General features: G+C 41.1%; 1 protein-coding gene across 3 annotated transcripts in view; it reads left to right on the plus strand.

Moving 5' to 3' along the window:
- The window catches only part of TRABD (TraB domain containing), a 31,811-nt gene extending 14,715 nt beyond the window's left edge, over nucleotides 1-17,096 (plus strand). For 2 of the 3 annotated variants that reach the window (XM_031614889.2, XM_090136714.1), the window contains exons 4-10: nucleotides 347-513; nucleotides 1,389-1,529; nucleotides 7,329-7,439; nucleotides 8,387-8,526; nucleotides 10,684-10,856; nucleotides 12,851-12,962; nucleotides 13,874-17,096. In XM_031614889.2, the coding sequence (XP_031470749.1) occupies nucleotides 347-513; nucleotides 1,389-1,529; nucleotides 7,329-7,439; nucleotides 8,387-8,526; nucleotides 10,684-10,856; nucleotides 12,851-12,962; nucleotides 13,874-14,051 (1,022 nt within the window). In that variant the 3' untranslated portion in view covers nucleotides 14,052-17,096. Of the gene's footprint in view, nucleotides 1-80; nucleotides 216-346; nucleotides 514-1,388; nucleotides 1,530-7,328; nucleotides 7,440-8,386; nucleotides 8,527-10,683; nucleotides 10,857-12,850; nucleotides 12,963-13,873 lie in introns of all 3 variants that reach the window. The other variant, XM_031614898.2, reaches the window with a different exon arrangement.
- Nucleotides 17,097-18,192: the final 1,096 nt, after the last annotated feature.

Consider the following 18,192-nt stretch of genomic DNA (forward strand, 5'->3'; position numbering starts at 1 on the left):
GCTTTTTTTTTTCTTTCTGATTTAGTATATACCTTTTCTAAGTATTCTTTGCTTCTCTGTCCGCCTCACCTGCCACACAGCTTCTCTTTCCCTTACTGAACTGCGTGGACAACCTGTCCCAGTGTCCACAGGGTAGGAAACCTGGACTGAGACCCATGCTTGGAGGCAGCCTCTCCAGTGGTGGCACTCTCAATGATGTAGCCTCAGAATTGAATGTAAGATTACAGTGGTAAATCAATGGCCTTTTAGCTCTACTCTGCTGTTCAGTGGCGACATTTTTGTTCTCTGTCTTTCTTATCTGCATTTCTTAATCATCTGTGCTTTTCTTTTTTCTTTACAATTGCAGCTGATGCAGATGCATTTAAAATCCTTTTGGAGATGAAGATGAAGAAGAGGCAGAAAAAACCTGCCTTACCAAGCACTGTGACTGAGCTCGACACCGAGGACGGTTCTAAAGTGTACGTGGTTGGAACAGCCCACTTCAGTGACAGCAGCAAAAAGGATGTAGTGAAGGTAGTTTTGAGTTGGAAACCTTTCAGCTAATGTTAACTTATCAAAAATGTCACAAAGCAGAATGAAGTCTGACTGTTCTTTGCTACAGCCTCTAGATCCTGTTTTTCAAATGAGCTGTTGGAGGACTTGACAGCAAGGTGGGATGAGCAAGGAGGCAGGCATATTGTCTTAGTAATTATTTTTTTTTTTTAAATACATTGCTCTCCAATCTCAAATATTTATTTGTCCTCTCAAGAACAAATGCAGACAGTCTTAGTCTTGAGTCTTGGTGTTACTGTATGCTTACTGTGATGAGGATATGATGAGAGGATGCAAAGCCTTAGAACAGGAACTTGGCTTCTTTGTGTATGGGATGTGTAATAGTGAGCTGTAAAACCACGCTGCCCATAACTCAAGAATGTAGTCCAAAGTATAAAAAGGTCAGAAACACTAGTGGAAGTAGGAGCTATTTCATACTGGACTTTATGCAAAGCCTGCAATTCAGAGTGGCTTTATTCTCTGGACCAGAGGAGGGAAGGAATCTTGTACCAGAATCATCAACTCTGGCTCTTAATAAAGCTTTGTGGTCACAGGCTGTGGGTAAAGGGACATTGCTAATGTGAACAAAACAAGCTGAACATCATGATTTTCTTTTGTTGTCCTTCTTCCTGTCCCAAAACATCCAGTAGCTGGGGCATTTCACTGTCATTTTCTTCATTTTTCTCAATAAATAGCTACTTTGGGAAGTCTTGCTTTCTCATTGTGATTTTATTTGAAAATGGTTGCTGGAATGTGCTTTTAAGACCCTTTTCTCATGGAAATATCAACATTGGCTGTAATTCTGTTCAATCATTCCTAAACGGGTATAAAAAATATATATCGTTCTTCTCTTTCAGACAATACAAGAAGTGCAGCCAGATGTGGTTGTAGTGGAACTGTGCCAGTATAGAGTTTCTATGTTAAAGATGGATGAGAAAACTTTACTAAAAGAAGCCAAAGAAATAAACCTGGAAAAACTTCAGCAAGCTATAAAGCAGGTATGATTCCCACAGTGAGAGTTAAAGACTGGACAAATTATTCTTTATATGAGTTAGAACTGAGAAAGGTATTCCTGCTAGCTGGAAACTTAATGGTGTTCACCTAGGTGAGGATGCCATGGTGGTGGTAAGTTGTGGTATTTTGTTTTTAGCTGCAGTGCTGTGGGCTTCAGTTGCACTGCTGAACTGTACGGGCAGGTGCTGACCTCAGCAGGACTCTTCCTGTGTTAAGCAGTTGTTCCACTTCCAGGGCACAAGTATTTAATTGTAGTGTTCCACTAATCTATTTAGATACGGTTACTATCCCTACAATCTGCATCTGTATTACAGCTACTGAAGGAGTGTTTACTTTTGCTGTTGTCTGTAGTAGTCTACTCAGTTGCATTCCTCCTTTTTGGTAGGGTGTTTTTTTTGGATATTTCCATTCCACTTGTCTTCAGAGTAGCTGCTTACTGACTGTTGGCCTTGAAGAAGGCTGTTGGAAAAAACTGGGCAGATAAGAGTAGATTACTATTCAAACTACTGCTAGTCTGGCAGTTTGCCACTGTTTTGGATGTGTAGGTGCATAACAAGTGTCGTCCTTTAGTTTTCAGTTTCTTCTTATTAGCTTATATTTAATTAATTTTAAGCTAGGCCCAGTGAAACAGCACAAAGTCGATTTTGAAGTGATCATGGGATGTTTGAGTAGAATAGTAATTTTCGGGAAAGTCAAAAGCTTTTCCAGCATCCAGCTGGGTGAATAAATTCACAGACTTTGGTTGTGTGGTGCACATATGTTGTAGTTATGTATTGGAATGATTTTATTGATGTAATTGGAAATTTCCAGGATTGCATCCTTGACAGGAATATAAAGTGCATCCACATAAAGTGTGAGTGGGTAGGGGCAAATCTATGGTGTCTTTATGTTCCACTGTGTCTTTCACTGCAGTCTTTCTGACTCATACAGTTAGGCAATAATGTACCTTTCCTGTTTTCTTTATTTATGTCCAATCAGAGGATAGAAGATTGCAAAACATCTGCATATTGCGTGAGTTATTGCATCCATCCATCTATTTTAGGCAAGGTGGATTGCTTGGATGCATGTAACCAAAATAATGCATCTTTACAACAGAGCAGTGTAGTTGAGGGTCTTTTGACCTGGCAAACAAGCACAGAAGCTGCCTTTTTTTTTTTTGTAAAAATAAATTTTAAAAAGTTGTTCTACATCAAAGCTAAATGCAGCCATTTCTACTGTGTTAAGTTTTTCCTCTTTTAAGAGGACATTGGAAAAGGACAATGAAAATAAAATGCCTTACATTGCAAAATAAATAGCATACAGAGAAAAAAATCCTTTGATGTCAATTCATGTTGGCAGCTTCTTTATCAGCAGTTCCTACCAGAACTGAAAGTGATCCTCTGTTCAGGCAGTACTGGGTCCAAAATCAGAGTAACAACACAAGGATCACTACTGTGACAGCTCAGCCTCTTTTCTCATGAGAAGTGATGCAAATACTAGTTTTTGGGTGTTGTGCCTGTAGTGAATGTATTTCTCCATGTATGAGCTCAACCGCAAAAAAAAATACCTCCCTTGTTTGGTTCTGCTGCACTGTGAGTTATATAGGGGACACTAGGAAACAGTCCAACTGTCTTGTGCTAAGTGAGTGTCTTTGGTTTTGTAGTAGGGGAAAAGCAATGAGCCAGTAAGTTGCTCTGCCTGCTTCAGTTGTCACCCCCCATTTCACAGTGATGGAACTGGCAACCAGGCCAAAAAGTTACAGAAAAAGTTAAAACTGCTTGTAACTTTCACCCTGGAGTATTGAATTAGAAAAATAATGCCATGTCTTTCTGTAGTGGCTCTAGAGCAGTGAAAATGGATTTCATGCTTAATCACTGAAGTTGGAAGCTGAGCTGAGTGTTCATGTGAAACTGTTGCACATTTGCAATGGATCCCTGGTATTCACAACTTGTCAAGCATCTGTTAGGGTTTTAAAAAACACTTCCTCCAGCTCCACTTTGAATTTCAAAACTCTTACAGTGGTTTACAGAGAACTGACTGTTTGCTTTCCATTAAGTGCAGACTTAAATTTGGCTCAAATGTGTGTTACCTGAACAGTTGGCTTAAACCAAACTGGTAAGACTGGTTTGGTCATCTCTTCTCCTCAGCTTCATGTTTCTGCTGTCCCTTCTGTGTCCCTGCTGGAGTTCACATGGCCATGAGGCTGCCTGAATAGGGCATGCTTTTTCTGTGTTATGTCTCTTGGTGTTGTCTCTAGTCCTGACACAAAGAGGGAGGAGGGAAACTTCGGGAAAGGAAGTAGGTTGATGGCAGCAAAAGCTGAAAGGGACTTGTTTTAAGCTACTCTTCTGGGATGAGTGTACCTGTGCAGAAATACACTCTAATGATTTTTATCATGCTTCTGGCCAATGAAAAAGCTGTTATTAAGCTGTGCAAAACAGCCCTTCATGCTTAGTTAGCCTACGGGATTTTCTGTTAAATAATAAATACACTCTGAATTGGTAGGTGAGGAGTACCAATATGAATATTGATCTGCACAGGCTGCATGCTCTGTGCCTTGAAGGTTAGCCTCCAGTGCACCTGCAGCAGTAGTAAAACCAGTTCCAATCTCTACTGGCCTGGCTGTGGTTGTACAGGATTACATCCATGGCATTTAGTGTTGTTTTGGTTTTCTTGAAGAAACCCAGGGCTAAAATACATGCTGCTTGTTTTTGCCTGCAGTTCTGTAGTTAGGGTGTTGGATCTGTAACCTCTGACACAGTGAGAGCAGCTGCATGCTGCACTCTTCAGGCTGCGTTCCCATACATAACATAAGCACGGCTGTGCTGTCTGAAGGAAGAGTTGCCTGCTGCAGAAGGCCGTTGGCAGTTGCCAATAGTAGATGCCTGGAGAAGAGCATGGGAACCTGTAGTCATACCTTGCCTGAGCATTCATCTCTTCTGCCATCCTGTTTGCTGTCTCCATGCTAGACATGGTATTACCTATAGTCTTACCTTCATCACAGAAAGCTGGACAGGAGCCACGTGTACACACACAACCCAGAAGGCCAACATTATCCGGGGTTGCATCAACAGAGGGGTGGCCTGCAAGGAGTGTGACTGTCTGCCATTACTGTGCTCTTGTGCAGCCCCATCTGGAGTATTGTGTCAAGCCTGGGGCCCCCAGTACACAAGGGATGTGGAAATGTTTAAGTGGGTCCAGAGGAGGGCCACTAAAATAATCAGAGGGCTGGAGCACCTCTCCTGTGAAGAAAGATTGAAGGAGATGGGCTTATTGAGCTTGGAGAAATGAAAAAAGAGAAAACTCTGGGGAGAGACCTCACTGTGGCCTTCCAGTATTTGAAGGTGTTTATGAGCAGGAGGGGGGTCCTACATTTTACATGGTCTGATAGTGATAGGTGCAGGGGGAAAGTGGCTTTAAATTAAAAGAGGGAAGGTTTAGATAGGTGCTAGGAAGAAATTCTTTACTCAGAGGGCAGTGAGGCACTGGCACAGCTGCCCAGAGCTGTGGGTGCCCCATCCCTGTGGGTGGCAGCTTGCCCACAGCGTGGGGATTGGAACTAGGGCATCTTGAAGGTCCGCTCCAACCTAAGCCATTCTGTGTTCACTCATCCATTCTCAAGCCTCATGAGAAGAGATTAAACACATTATAACCCATGTGTTTGATATTTCTGTGCACACCTTCAAGTATTTTGTCTTAACAGCCCTCATCCACTAAAGACAACACAGTAGCATGTGTTTCTGTTCCATTCCTTTCCTGACAATCCTTCTCATTTTACTTGCATTCTGCTTACTGTGAAGCAGTGGGCTTACAAAATTGCTGCTTCACATTCCCTGTCCTGTGTACTAGTAGCTCCATATCCCTCTGTCTGAGCAGCTCAATTTCTTTGCAGATATGCTTCACTCTGTGTTTATAGCTGTGAAGTGGGTGTCAGTCCTTCAGGATTTAATGCTTTATTGTGGTCATTTTTCCCTTGTCTGACATGGAATAATCTGGTATTGCTAACAAACTCTCTTAGTGTTTTGTTCCTATCATTATTCCTGTATTTTGCTCTTTATTCCCACACCTTCTGACTGGCCAGTTGCTGCTGGTTGGTGCTACACATTGCTGCTTGTCACCTTTTATGTGACAGGCACTTCTGTGATGCTGAGCAGATGTGGCAGGCACTGAGTTCCATGCACATTAAGAGCAAAAATGATTCAGACACTTCAGAGGTGCATCCCTTTGTTATCCAGCAGGGCAGATCTTTCCATCACTGTGTAAAAATGTAGACTTCAAAAATCAATCCAATTCTAAAGGGTGGATGAGCCCACAGATGACCTAAGTTTGCATTATCTTAGTTTTCTTTTTGGGTTATCTTCTCTGAACTTCTGGAAACCTTTGTCTCTGTGGCTGTTGAACTCAGTCTCAGATGCTGATTCCTTCTCACTGCCTTTTCTCTTCCTTGTCTCTCCCCAGCAGTGCGGTGTCCTGTCTTTCTGCTTGGCATATTCATAAGATGGCAGCTGTATGTCAGTAGGTTGTTCCTGTAACATGCCTTGCTTGCTGGTTTGTAGCTTGATGAAGCAGACACACAGCTAGCTTTGACAGTAGCTGATCTCTTCTCTTCTGCTAGTCCTTAGTGTCTCTAATCTGCTTACCTGCAGGAACTGCCTATGGCCTTAGGAGAAATTGCACAGGCATCAAAGCTGGCACTGAATGGGTCGCTTCAGTGTGTCCATGGGAGCAAGGAGGGGAGAGCAGGATTTCCCCCAGTAACTTTGAACTGTTCCAGTGTCCCATATAATATCACCTTCAGTCACGTGAAGCTGCTGATATAGTGGGAAAGCTAACCTTTGGTGGGGCAGAGGGGAATGCCACTTTTGATAACAGTATGGGATGATGCTAGATTGAAGGAGATGCATAGCTAGGTGACAAACTATTCTTGGAAACAGGTAGCATTCAGTTACTGGGTCTTTGTCATAAGAACAAGTGGAGAAGGACAGCCAGAGCTGGACAAAAGAGCTCTGAATGGGTTTGCAGTGATGTTTTCATCTCTATTTGAGGAGCTGGGAAGGGAAATCTTGCTTAAATGTATGTAGGGAATTGTTCTCTTCTTCAGTAAAAAAAAGTCTGCATAGTTAAGCATCTGTTTTAAAAAGTAAGAAAGATTCTTTGTGCAAGGAGGGGCCTTCAGTATGCTTGTAAGCGGGAGTGAGTCAGACCCAAGGTTTTCCTTCTAAGGTCTCATGTGCTGAAGTCATGCACATCGAATTCTTGCACAACCTTGAATTCTGTTTCTGCAGATGTTACCCTAACTGGTGCCCAGCCCAGTGCTTCACTGGGATCATGGGAGCATTTATTTTGAGACCACGAGCTATTTCTTTTAAGTATCTCTATAACGTGATTGTAAATTCAATTAAATGTACTTTTATGTTTCCCCCCCCTTTTTTTTTTCTTTTTTTTTCAACCAAATCAAGAAATAAAAGTACAGTATATATGTAGAACAGCTCATACATCATCAGTCAGGTAAAATAAATAAAGACAGAAATAAATCTGGCTACTCCCCTGCCTTTTCCTTTCATCCTTTTTTGTTGTTGTTGTTGAATAGAGACTGCACACCACTGAAAAAGTCTCCTTACAAATGATAGAAGCTGAAACAAAAGAACTGCATTCATCAGGGAATTAGCTCCAAAAAGTATCTTTAGTATCCCTTCTTCACTAAGATATTTAATGTTTTTTCATGACTGTGAACAGTGCATTCTTCTCAGAAATCCACACAGTATGTTGGTATTTCTTTTAACATTTTTCTCCTTTTCCACCAGAATGGAGTCATGTCTGGACTGATGCAAATGCTGCTTCTGAAAGTGTCTGCTCACATCACAGAACAGCTGGGGATGGCCCCAGGAGGAGAATTCAGAGAGGCTTTCAAAGAGGTGCGATCATGAAATAGTTTTTCTGAGGTCAAATTACTGGCCTTTTGCTTACAGTGTCAGTAAATGAAGGCATTTGTTAGAAAAGGGCACACTGTGGCCATATTTTTCTTGAAGCCTGCGAAGTGGTAAACACCATCTTTGGCTTCAAAAATACAAAGATTCATAGCCCTAAATTACACAAAAGCAACTCCAAAAAGGCTTTAAGTAAGTGCTATTTTTGATGGTATTTGTTTCAATTTATTTTGTTCTTGTTTGAATAACTCTTTTTGAATTTTGGATGTGGATCCTGGTCATACTGTTGGTGGTGTCAGGATTCCAACCTATGAAAACAAATCTGTCAGGATGAATTAGAGTTGGTTAGCTCTGTATCCTCTTCTGAAGTGGTTGTTTGAGATTGTTAAACAGATATGCTTAGAATTTCCAGATAATTTTGTTTTACTGTGTTGTACTAAAATGTGTCAGCCTCAGTTACAGCATAGTCTCTCCTGACATTGGCTTCTGGTATCTTGCATCAGTTTTTGTTTCATGAGCTCCTCCTGGAATGCATTTTATCATGACAGACCAATAGGTTTGTCATCCTGACAAAATCCTGTTAAAAGCAAAACAACCAAAATCGTTTTCCCTCGGATTTTATTCAGACCTGTGAAGATTCTGAGGCACATCTGTTCATCTTAAGCAGTTCTGAGCAGGAGCTTTCTGTCTAGGAAAAATAAAATTAAAGGTGGCATTATGACTCAATGTATTGTACTCCTGTAGGAAGTTGTATACTCGAAATTTTGTTTACCTCATGGCCAAAACATTTCTTGCTGTCTAACTGTGACAATACTGGCTCTTTTTTTCGGTTGTTGTTAAAATAACTTAAATCACATAATAAACAAACATTATCTTAATAGTGCTGTACTATGATACAGTATGTGTTGACTAGTAATTTGTATGTTCTCTTCCAGGCTAGTAAAGTACCTTTCTGTAAATTTCATCTTGGAGACAGACCCATCCCTGTTACATTTAAGAGGGCAATTGCTGCACTTTCTTTCTGGCAAAAAGTCAAGCTTGCCTGGGGCCTTTGCTTCTTATCTGACCCAATCAGGTATGAATAAACATCCCATATGTTTAGCAATGAATTGTTCATCTCTTCTGTGTGGCAGGAGCCTGAAGTTCTCGAACCCAGACTGATGTGGTGAAACCTCACATTAGTGAGAGAGAGAAATATACAAACTGTCCTTGAAAAGTTCATGGTTTTAAAAAGAAAGCTGGCTATCCTGCTACATTTGTTTTGTGTAATAGCATTTTGATTAATTCTAGGTTGTTGATCACTTAGAAGTAGATGATTTTATGCTGAAAATAAATTCATAGTGCTGCGGTGTTAATACTGTGTTAATGAAAGAGAGTAGAGCCTCATGATAATGGTTTCATTCAGATTTCCAAAGGACTTGGGCCTGCTGTACTAAGTCATGTGTAAATCAGAGCAGCCTGAGAACTGAATCCACATCATCTGCTGTCTGAGCAAATGTTGGGAACAAGAGAAAATGTTTGAAATCTCAACAGTGTGTCAACCTCTTAATGACCATGGCCTTTACGAGGAGATGCTGTTAGGTTACTTTCTTACATTAATACTTGTCAGACTGTTCCCTTCTCAGTTTGGTTTCCTGTGCCCTTTAAAGAAACCACTGTGCCAAGTTTGCTTCCTTTTTGCTTCTGGACACCAGTAGGTGTGAAAACTTGCTTGAACTGGGTGACGGCATGCCCAGCTGTCATCCTGAGTTCCATCTGCTCCCACCAGACTTGCCATGGTGGGAGCCTTGCCAGAAGCAGGTTTGCAGCGTGCATGGATCCTGAATCTCTGTGCCTCTCATGCTCTGTAACCAGAACTCTGCACACCTCATTGAAGTGATTGATGTCAGTTCTTTCAGGCACTTGAAGTAGGGCCAGGGCTGGAGCTAATAGGGACAGCCAAGACTTGTTTCTCAGTTTTAGCATTTACTAAATTGTTGTTACCTGTAAACACCTACTACTTCATCTGTAGAATGTTGGTCCCGCTGTCAATCCATTAACTGCAGTTCATGTGAAAAGTTTTGTTACTTATGAATCTAATACCAATATGAAACTGTTTCCAGTTTCTGGGGGGAGCTGGAGGGTGTGTTTCTCAGCAAATTCTCACATTCATGCTGATGTGATTTTTTGGTTTTCAACTGAAATATTAAGATAATTAAAAATAAATTATCTTCATTAACACAGTAATATTCTAAGTGTTGTCTTACAGTTGATTGATGTGGTACATCGATGTTTTAAAAATAATAGGGGTAGGAATTGGAAAGGTGGGTGTGATTAAGAAGCTGTTAGGGCAGGTGATGCATAGATGAGCTCACTTACTCATCACTGTGAGCTTCTACTGAAAATGGAGTAATAACTCTAAATCAGGTTTGTCAGTTTGTTTCCATGCTCTGTTGAAAGCTACCAGTGCCTTTTTTTGGTTGTCTGCTTTTTGAAGCATCCTTTTGATTTCAAACTTCAAAAAGTAAATAAATAAAAATTTTGGCATCATTCTCCAGCAGGCAGTGATGCAAAGCTAGATGATTTTGTTGCCAGACTGTGACTATATCACTGCTGTGGCTGCAAACAGAAGGTTGACAGCATCCGTATAAAAAAGTAACAATAATACAAAAACTCATTAAATTTGTTCCTGCAGTTCTAATTTATTTCCTGTCCATTTCTGTTCTTCCATTCAGGGAACTGATTAATAACTCATTGCCCTGCTGAAGACCTGTGATTGACACAAGCACTGCAGAATCCTTTCCACCCTTGCAGACTGTGCCTGGCAGTGTGCTATTTTGTTCCTTAAATAGAGCCTTCATGCGTTCAGTGATCAGATCTGCTCCTCAGGAGCTCTCTGTTGCCTTTTTTAGACTGAATATACAGTAGAAGTGGGGCACTGTGATAACTCTTTCCTTTGAAGCCCTGGTGCTTTTCTGCAGTTGTCAGCTTTTAAACTGGGAAAGGTGAATCTTTGGTTGAGCTGCCTAAAGGCAAGTGACCTCTGCTTTGCCTTTCTCTCACTGTAGAGGCATTGTTAAGAATGCAGTTTTTCAGGCTTATGCAGATTGTTCCTCTTTTTGAGAGGAGAGCTGTCTGTGTAGGTTTACGTGAATAACGGGTATAGCATTTGATTGTTTTTATTCATTGGTTTGTCTGCACTGGACTTTAGAAGTGTAATATAGATACTGAGAAAATGTAACCTTTCTTTCAGTAAAGATGACGTGGAAAAATGCAAACAGAAGGATTTACTGGAGCAGATGATGGCAGAGATGATTGGAGAATTTCCTGATCTTCATCGAACAATCGTCTCGGAACGAGATATTTACTTGACCTACATGCTGAAACAAGCAGCAAAGCAAATAGAACTACCTCGAGCTTCAGAAAGTAATTGTTTTAAAGCAAATACCTTAATCAGTGTGTTCTTTGTGTGGTATTGTATATCTCAGTTCTTTGGGGGAAAACTGTGGTGTTCTGTGTGTTTATCCAAGATTGATGCCACATATCACAGAAGATTACAGTGCTTGAGAAGTTATGGGGCATATGATTCCCCTACTGCAACCTCCTATAGAAGAAATCTCACATAGCAATAGACTACTAATTATGATTCTTTTCTCACTGTGCTATTTAAACCTGCAAAATACTGATTAGTCTGACAGCTTCTTCAAAAGGCAGGCGTCTGGCATTACAGCACAGCATGGGACAGTCTAGACGTGCATCACCTGTCTCACTGTCTCACCAAATTCACTGTCACCAGAAGCTGCTTAGGCACAGATTTCCTGCTGAACTAATTACTTCTAATTCTCAGTATTCATCTCGCTTTGCTTATTATAAATTGGGCTCCTGGGAACCCTGGTGATATGCAACAAGTATGAACTGTGTGTGTTTCAGCAAGGTATAGGCATACTGAATATTTCTCCAGCCTTCGGAAGTATTTTACTGCCGTGTGTAATCTGCATCCTCTTTGTTCATGTAAAGAAATGTGTGTGTATATGCATACACATATGCATACTGAAGTAGGGATTGTCTTTTTTTGCTGTCTTGTTTATAAGTGCTTCAGTGCAGATCTCTGACACTGTCTCCTGATTGTAAAAATAATGAAGAAATTGTACTACTACTTGCACTTCCCTTGTCTAGTATTACTTCAATGTTGACTTGGTGAAGCTTCACCAAAAACATATTGTTAGTGCAGGTAACGTAATCAGAGGATGCATAGAATCATTAGGTTGGAAAAGACTTCTAAGATCATCTAGTCCAACCATCCGTGCATGCAATCAAAGGAGCAGACTAAAAAGTAATTTTCATTGTTATTCTTTGCTGGATCATAAGCCACAAAGAAGAATTGTGTCCTCTGTTATTGTTGTTCTTTTTTCCTTTCTTTAATTCTACCTTAAGAACAGAGTTCTGTGAATCACAGGTTCATTGAATGCCTGGGAAACTGGAAGGATTTTACATGCATTACAGAGGATTTAAAATAAAAGATGGGACTGCAAACGACAAGAAGGCTAATGCATCACCTGACTGACAGTCCTCTGCTGCAATATTTTAGTAGATGAGACAGTGCCAGAGGTGGTTTTGCTAAGCTGCATGTCACTATTATTATTACACTATTATTATTACTTGGACATTTTTCTCATGTTGTTCTCATGACACATTACCAGTTTTTCCAGTGGGGCAGAGGTAATCCAAAAACTTTTGGGATGAATGCATCAGTTTCTCCTGAATGTTGAGAAAGCTGGCTGGTAGATGGGAGGTTAGGCTGAGAGCTGCCCTGTGTTGTGATAGGGTGGTGACCAGCTACCTGACTGCTGCACACCAACAGCACAGGTTTTGCTGTTACTTGCTGAGGCCAGGTCTGTAATGGCAGGTCTGTAACAGGGTCAGGTCTGATCTCAGGCCCTGTTCTCTGGCTGTCCATGTCCGCCAGCCTGTGCCTTCCCATTACTGGGATTTGTGCCAGCTGTCCAAAGCTGTGAGCAAAGCTCTTCTTGGGAGAGAGCAAAGACCAGGGCTGTACCCCATAAACAGCGCAGAAACATGACCCACACAGGGTAGGGAAGAGATGGATTTAGAGGCTCAGCAGAGCTTGCATCTGGAGACTGGAGTGTGAGCCCTAGCCAGTTCTGTTTACCAGAACAAACATTTCCTGACAGTAAGAAGTTATGCTAAAGTTTGAGGGGGAAAAAAAAAGGAGGAAGAAAAGCAACGAATTAGAAACATGAGATATTGGGTGAGACATGGAATATGTGTAATTTTTGATGTGTGGTAACAAGTCTCTGCTCAGAAAATGCTGTCTTGTAATCTTGCACGTTACCTGTTCATTTGTAGCTTGAAACTGGTTCTTCTACAAATGTGTTCCTTTGTTTCCATCTCTTCCCTAGCTGAACCTAGGAAATACATCCCTGCTGTTGTAGTTGGTGTGGTTGGGATGGGTCACGTACCTGGAATTGAAAAGAACTGGAACTCTGACTTAAACATTCAGGAAATAATGAGGTAAGTCATCCTTCCCCATGTCTTGCCATAGCAGCTTTGCTTGCTCAAAATCAGCAACGATTGGTTTGTTTGGAGGTTTCTTGGTCTTTTGTCACAGTTTAAAGAAATGCTGCTGCTGTCGTTGCTGCCCTGTCAGCTCACTGACTTGCTGTGCTGACTGCGTACAGCAAAGGAACAGAAACTGCCAAAGGAAAAAAGTAAAAACAATAAATAGTGGTATGTTGAGGGAAGGTGAGGTGAGAAAATGCCATTGTCTGGAGAAAAATGTCAGTCAATTCATACCAAGGGCTTTTCAAGTGAAAATTCAAAAGTGGTCTGTAGAAGGTGACAAAAACAGGCTTCTGCCCTAGCGTAATTCACTGTGGGCTAGTTCAAGGCACAGATTTTCGCTCCAGTGTAACTGATAAAATAGGTGTATGTGCTTTATAAAAGAAGAAACTGTTCAGACTGTGTCCTGTAAAGCCACAGAGGCTGGGATTTATGAAATGTATGAGGGATTGCAGCGTGACCGGGTAATATGGGTAGGGCCTGCAGTGCTTTAGGACAACTAAGTGGAAGAGTTACCAGTATCTTTCCTAAGAGCTGAGCAGTGCATTAACTTCACTTTTTAAAACAATATGAAGCAAATTACATTTGAAAGATTACTATGCTAAGATTCTTCTCATTGCAGTCTTTCTCAGTTTGTGCTGCTGCACTGCAGTTGCAGAGCAGTTACGTCTTTGTGTTAGTGATTGCCATCTACTGACAGGGTGGAGTTCTTAACATTTCTACAGATCTTTAGATCTGTAGATCTTCATGTGTTGCAAAATGACTTTGGAAGTCATCTGAATCAAAACATGCACGTTTCTCAGATGCCTGTTCGTTCCAGCTCTGCAGATGTTCACCACTGTTTTATGTCTCTTTTGCTGCAGTGTGCCTCCTCCATCAGCTTCAAGTAAGATTTTCAAATTTGTCATAAAAGCAACAGTTTTTGGACTGATGGGTTATGGCTGCTACCGAATAGGTCAAAGGACAGTTCAGTTTATTCTCTCGATGCCAGCAGCACAGAGCTATCTTCAGAAGCTGACAGAAATAAGGTCTCAGCATTGAACCTAAGTGGAGGCACAACGTGAAGAAAGTGGCTGAAAAAGGCGATGGAGGCAACAAACGTGAACCGGACTGAAAGAAGAAGGAAATGAGGATTCTACTCAGAGGCGATGGGTGCGGAGCAAAGCTGAATTGCTGTATAATAAAAGATTTGATACTGAACTTACACCAGCTATGATCTGATGAGTAAGTTTGATTCCTGGTGTGTTGCATGAAACCACATGATTCCAGATTGAGGCAAATGTAATACGTACACAAATATATATTATATATATCTGTAAGGTGTGTGTATATATAATATATATTAATGATGATGTAATACAGACAGCTTAAGGAGTGTATGCTCGTGACTTTTTTTCCAGGAGAACAGAACACCAAGTAACCAAATTGGCTGCATCTGCTGTGAAATTCAGGGACACTTGCTGGAGTGATTTATTTTCTTTCCTTGGGTATAATAATACCTAGCGGTCATTTCTGGTGCCAGACACTTTACACATAATTCAGAAGGGCGTCTTCTCAATGTGTGTTTTATACTTAAAAACATTTAGGCTTTTTAAAGACTTGAAAGCTTTCCAAAAATGTCAGAACTGTACAGGCTGCCGTATGTTCACCACTCGGATTTTTTTACAAGCCTTACTGAAGAACGGAAATGCTGCCTTTAGATTGCATCCCTCCTTACCACCACCAGTTGAATTGTCTTCTGCATAGAGAAGGTAGAGCCACGCCATCAGAATGCAATGTGTCAGATGTTTACAGGACACTCTGTTCCTTTAGATTAGGTTATTTAAAGTGTATTGTTTAGCCAAATCCTGCTGGATTCAGTATTGTAAATTTGAGACTAGAACTACTGTACAGGTTTTGTTTCTCGGACCTTTCGTTATCGGGACAAGAAGTCTGGAATTGATCGTACCTGCTCCTCATTTTTGATACATGAAAATATTTTATTTATCAATGTAATTTCTCAGTGGATGAATATTTTAATCTATTTAATAGAAAAGCAGTGTTCAACTTAGTTTTTCAAACTGGTGATAGCGTTTTATTTGGGTTACCTGCTATTTATACATAGAATAATGGGTACGTCAGACTGCTGTGATTTTTAAGATTTTCCAGAACAGCCATCTGTCACCCATCTCTTTTATCATTTAGGCTGATATGTAATAGGAGGTTTGGTACCATTTATACGGGGTTTTTGATGATTGTAAAGTGCTCTCTGCAATCAGCTGCTCCCAGTTCCACAGTGCAGACAGCTTTGATTGGCATATCAGAGTTTTAACCTGATGTATTTGAACAGAAGAGTCCCATTTGCTCCTCAGGCTCATATACAGTTGCTCACTGATTAAAGTGGGGTTTTTGTTTTTACTGATTGCTTTCGGGACTGAAAGATGAGAACCAGTGTGTGAAGCAAGAGGAGGAAAACAACACGTTGTACTTTTGTGTTTCCTTGCTGCTTTCAATTGGTTCAATAAAATCAACAGACTGCTCTCAACAGGGTGAATGGCCAGAGCCTTGTGCTGGAGATCATCCCACGCAGCCTATTGGTGGCTGGAGGCCTGTATGTGTACCTGCCAGGCCCTGCTCTGCGATGGCAGTGACTTTGCTGGGAGCTGATCTGTCCATGCAGCCTGATGCTCTTATGCCTCACACTCTGCAAACATTGAGAGCCCTTGCAGCAAATGACTGAAGTATGTGTTCTTTAAACCTATGAAATCAAACCCAGTCCTGCAGAGCACTTCAGACAATGCGTGCTGTGTTTCTGGACCTGGGCCTTAGAGCTGTGCAGGGAATAAACCTGAGCAAATGAGAATGGCAGCAGTTCATACTTCATGAACACAAAAATGTGATGGTGATACAGAGTAGGATGGAGTCAGGTCCTTCTCGTTTTCCATCAGTCAGTGCTTGAGGAGCCCCAGCCGTCTCTAGTGAGACTGAAAACCACACTGATGAAATCTTTATAGAAGACTGGAGTGACTGCCTCCATTTTGCTTCCTAACTTTTTTTTGTAAAGGTTTAATGAATTGTTTACAGATAAGCAGTCCTATTTGAATAATTCTATTCCATGTTACATACATTATTAAGAGATGAAAGCAGGAGCTTGAGCTCCTTCTTCTCCTGGCTCTCCTGACATACCAAAAGATTGTTGTTGTCGTTTTCTTGTTTTTTTGTTTTGCTTTGAATTTGGTTTTGTTTGGGTTATTTTTATTTTGAGGTCTTTTTAGCTGTTAGTGTTCAAAATATATCAGTGTCTTGCTTTAAGATACCTACTGGTTTTTAAGGTATCTGCAGATATTGTGAAAGCTCTGTAGATCTTTGATATCTGTGCTCAGGTAATTTTACACAAAGGAAAACAAATCTAAGGTAAATTTTAGACATGAGCCTTAAACTCGGGTGGGACTAATGCTAGACAGTTGTCATGGAGCATTCTTGCAGACTTGACATCATATGCTTTTTAGCCAGAAGTGTAAGCTGGCTGCTTGTTAATCGGTCATTATCAGCAGTTACTATCTTGAGTCTTTGTTTCACTTTTTCTTCTTTCTTTTTAAACATATCATCAGCAGATATGAAGGAGGCTGTCTGGGGACAGGTCTTGCAGTTTCTTCTCACTGTTGCAAACTGGCAGAGGTTGTACGTATGCACTGTTTGCTCAGTGGCACTTGAAAGCCCGATGGATTTGCAGAACTATCAGTCCTGTGAATCCAAACACGACTGCTCAGTGTTGTGTATCCGATGTGTTGTACCGTCTGTGTAACAATCAGTGTTTTAGGTCCATTCTTTTCTGTTCTAGTCAGTCTTCTCAGTGTTAGAGCATCCTGTAAAACTTAACTCTGTTGAACTGTCCCAGCCCTGCCTCAGCCTTACGAAGCCATACTGTATTTTTTTGGTGACATGTACATCTGTTTCATGCGTTTGTACATGTAATGTAATTTGAAGTATTTTTAACAATGTGTGCCTTTACTCTAAAGTGATTTAAATCAAACAGCAGTATGTTCTATGATATAAAAAATAAAATATTTTAGCCACTGTTTCTGTTGAAGGCATTTATTTTCCACATTAATTAGTAATTTTGAGAACAAATACTGGTTAGGTAAGTCTGGTATGCAGCATTTTGATAACCCAGCACATTTTTCTGAGCAAGAGCTGCAGTTGGAGCAAACACTTCTACTGAGAGGCATCTGGCTTTGATGATGAAGTAAGAAAACCAGTTTTTCTGCCTCCTGCACCTTTCCATTGGAGAAAAGGATGCATTTCCTTTTCCTACTGAACACGTGGAGACTAACTTCCCAATGGGAGAAGCATCTAAAGTGGCAGTCCATAATTAGGTATGGTGAGTGGTTGGGTTTTTTTTTTTTTTGGTCGTCTCATTTCTTTTCTTCTAACTTCTGCAGTGCCTGGTTGTGCGTGCCACGAGCTGACTGCCTTAGTCCCAGCCCAGTAAGATGCTCGAGCACCTGACATTGGCCACAAGCAGTCCCTTCTGTTTGCAGGACTGTTCTCTGCGTGGGAATCAAAGAGAATGTGAAAAGGTGTTGTCAGTAGCAGAACATTTAGTCTTCTACAATTGAGTCAGGTATGACCATTTCTTTAAAAGGAGGAGGGAGAACTGTTACTGAAAAGACTCCGGTTTTGTGCTGTAAGCTACAAGTAGGTAGCCAAGTGGATGGCCACCACTTGTCAGTCAGCACTCCATGCCTCTTAGCAAAGCTGTCCATGTGCACTTCTGTAGTCCTTGATTCAGCAGAAGCCTCCAATGCTTTGAGCTGTTGTTTAAATTGTGAAATGCTGCTGAGAGTGGCAGCTGCCATGTCAGGGACAGCACTGCTCCATCAGCCAGCTGGCCAAGGTTGTGTTTATAATGCATCCTTTTCTGTACTCGAACAACTTAAAAAACTGGTTTAGTGGTGAGCTAATAGTGCCCGAATGCCCCCCTGGAAGCTGCTCCTTTTGTGTTCTTTGAGAAACATTGAAGAAGCTCTGGCTGGGAAACATCTCCAGTTATCCCTAGGTGCCAGGCAGAAGTGGGAGCTACACGTGGAAAGAACACTGTTGCCTGTGAAACTCAAAGGTCTTGAGTACACATTTTCCTGTTTCTAAGACTTTAATAAACTTTCATTTTTAGATTTGAGTGACTTTATTGTGAGATGAGAGC

This window comes from Phasianus colchicus, chromosome 1 (genome assembly GCF_987193195.1).
Source record: "Phasianus colchicus chromosome 1, bPhaCol1.hap1.1, whole genome shotgun sequence".
NCBI classification, from domain to species: Eukaryota; Metazoa; Chordata; class Aves; order Galliformes; family Phasianidae; genus Phasianus; species Phasianus colchicus.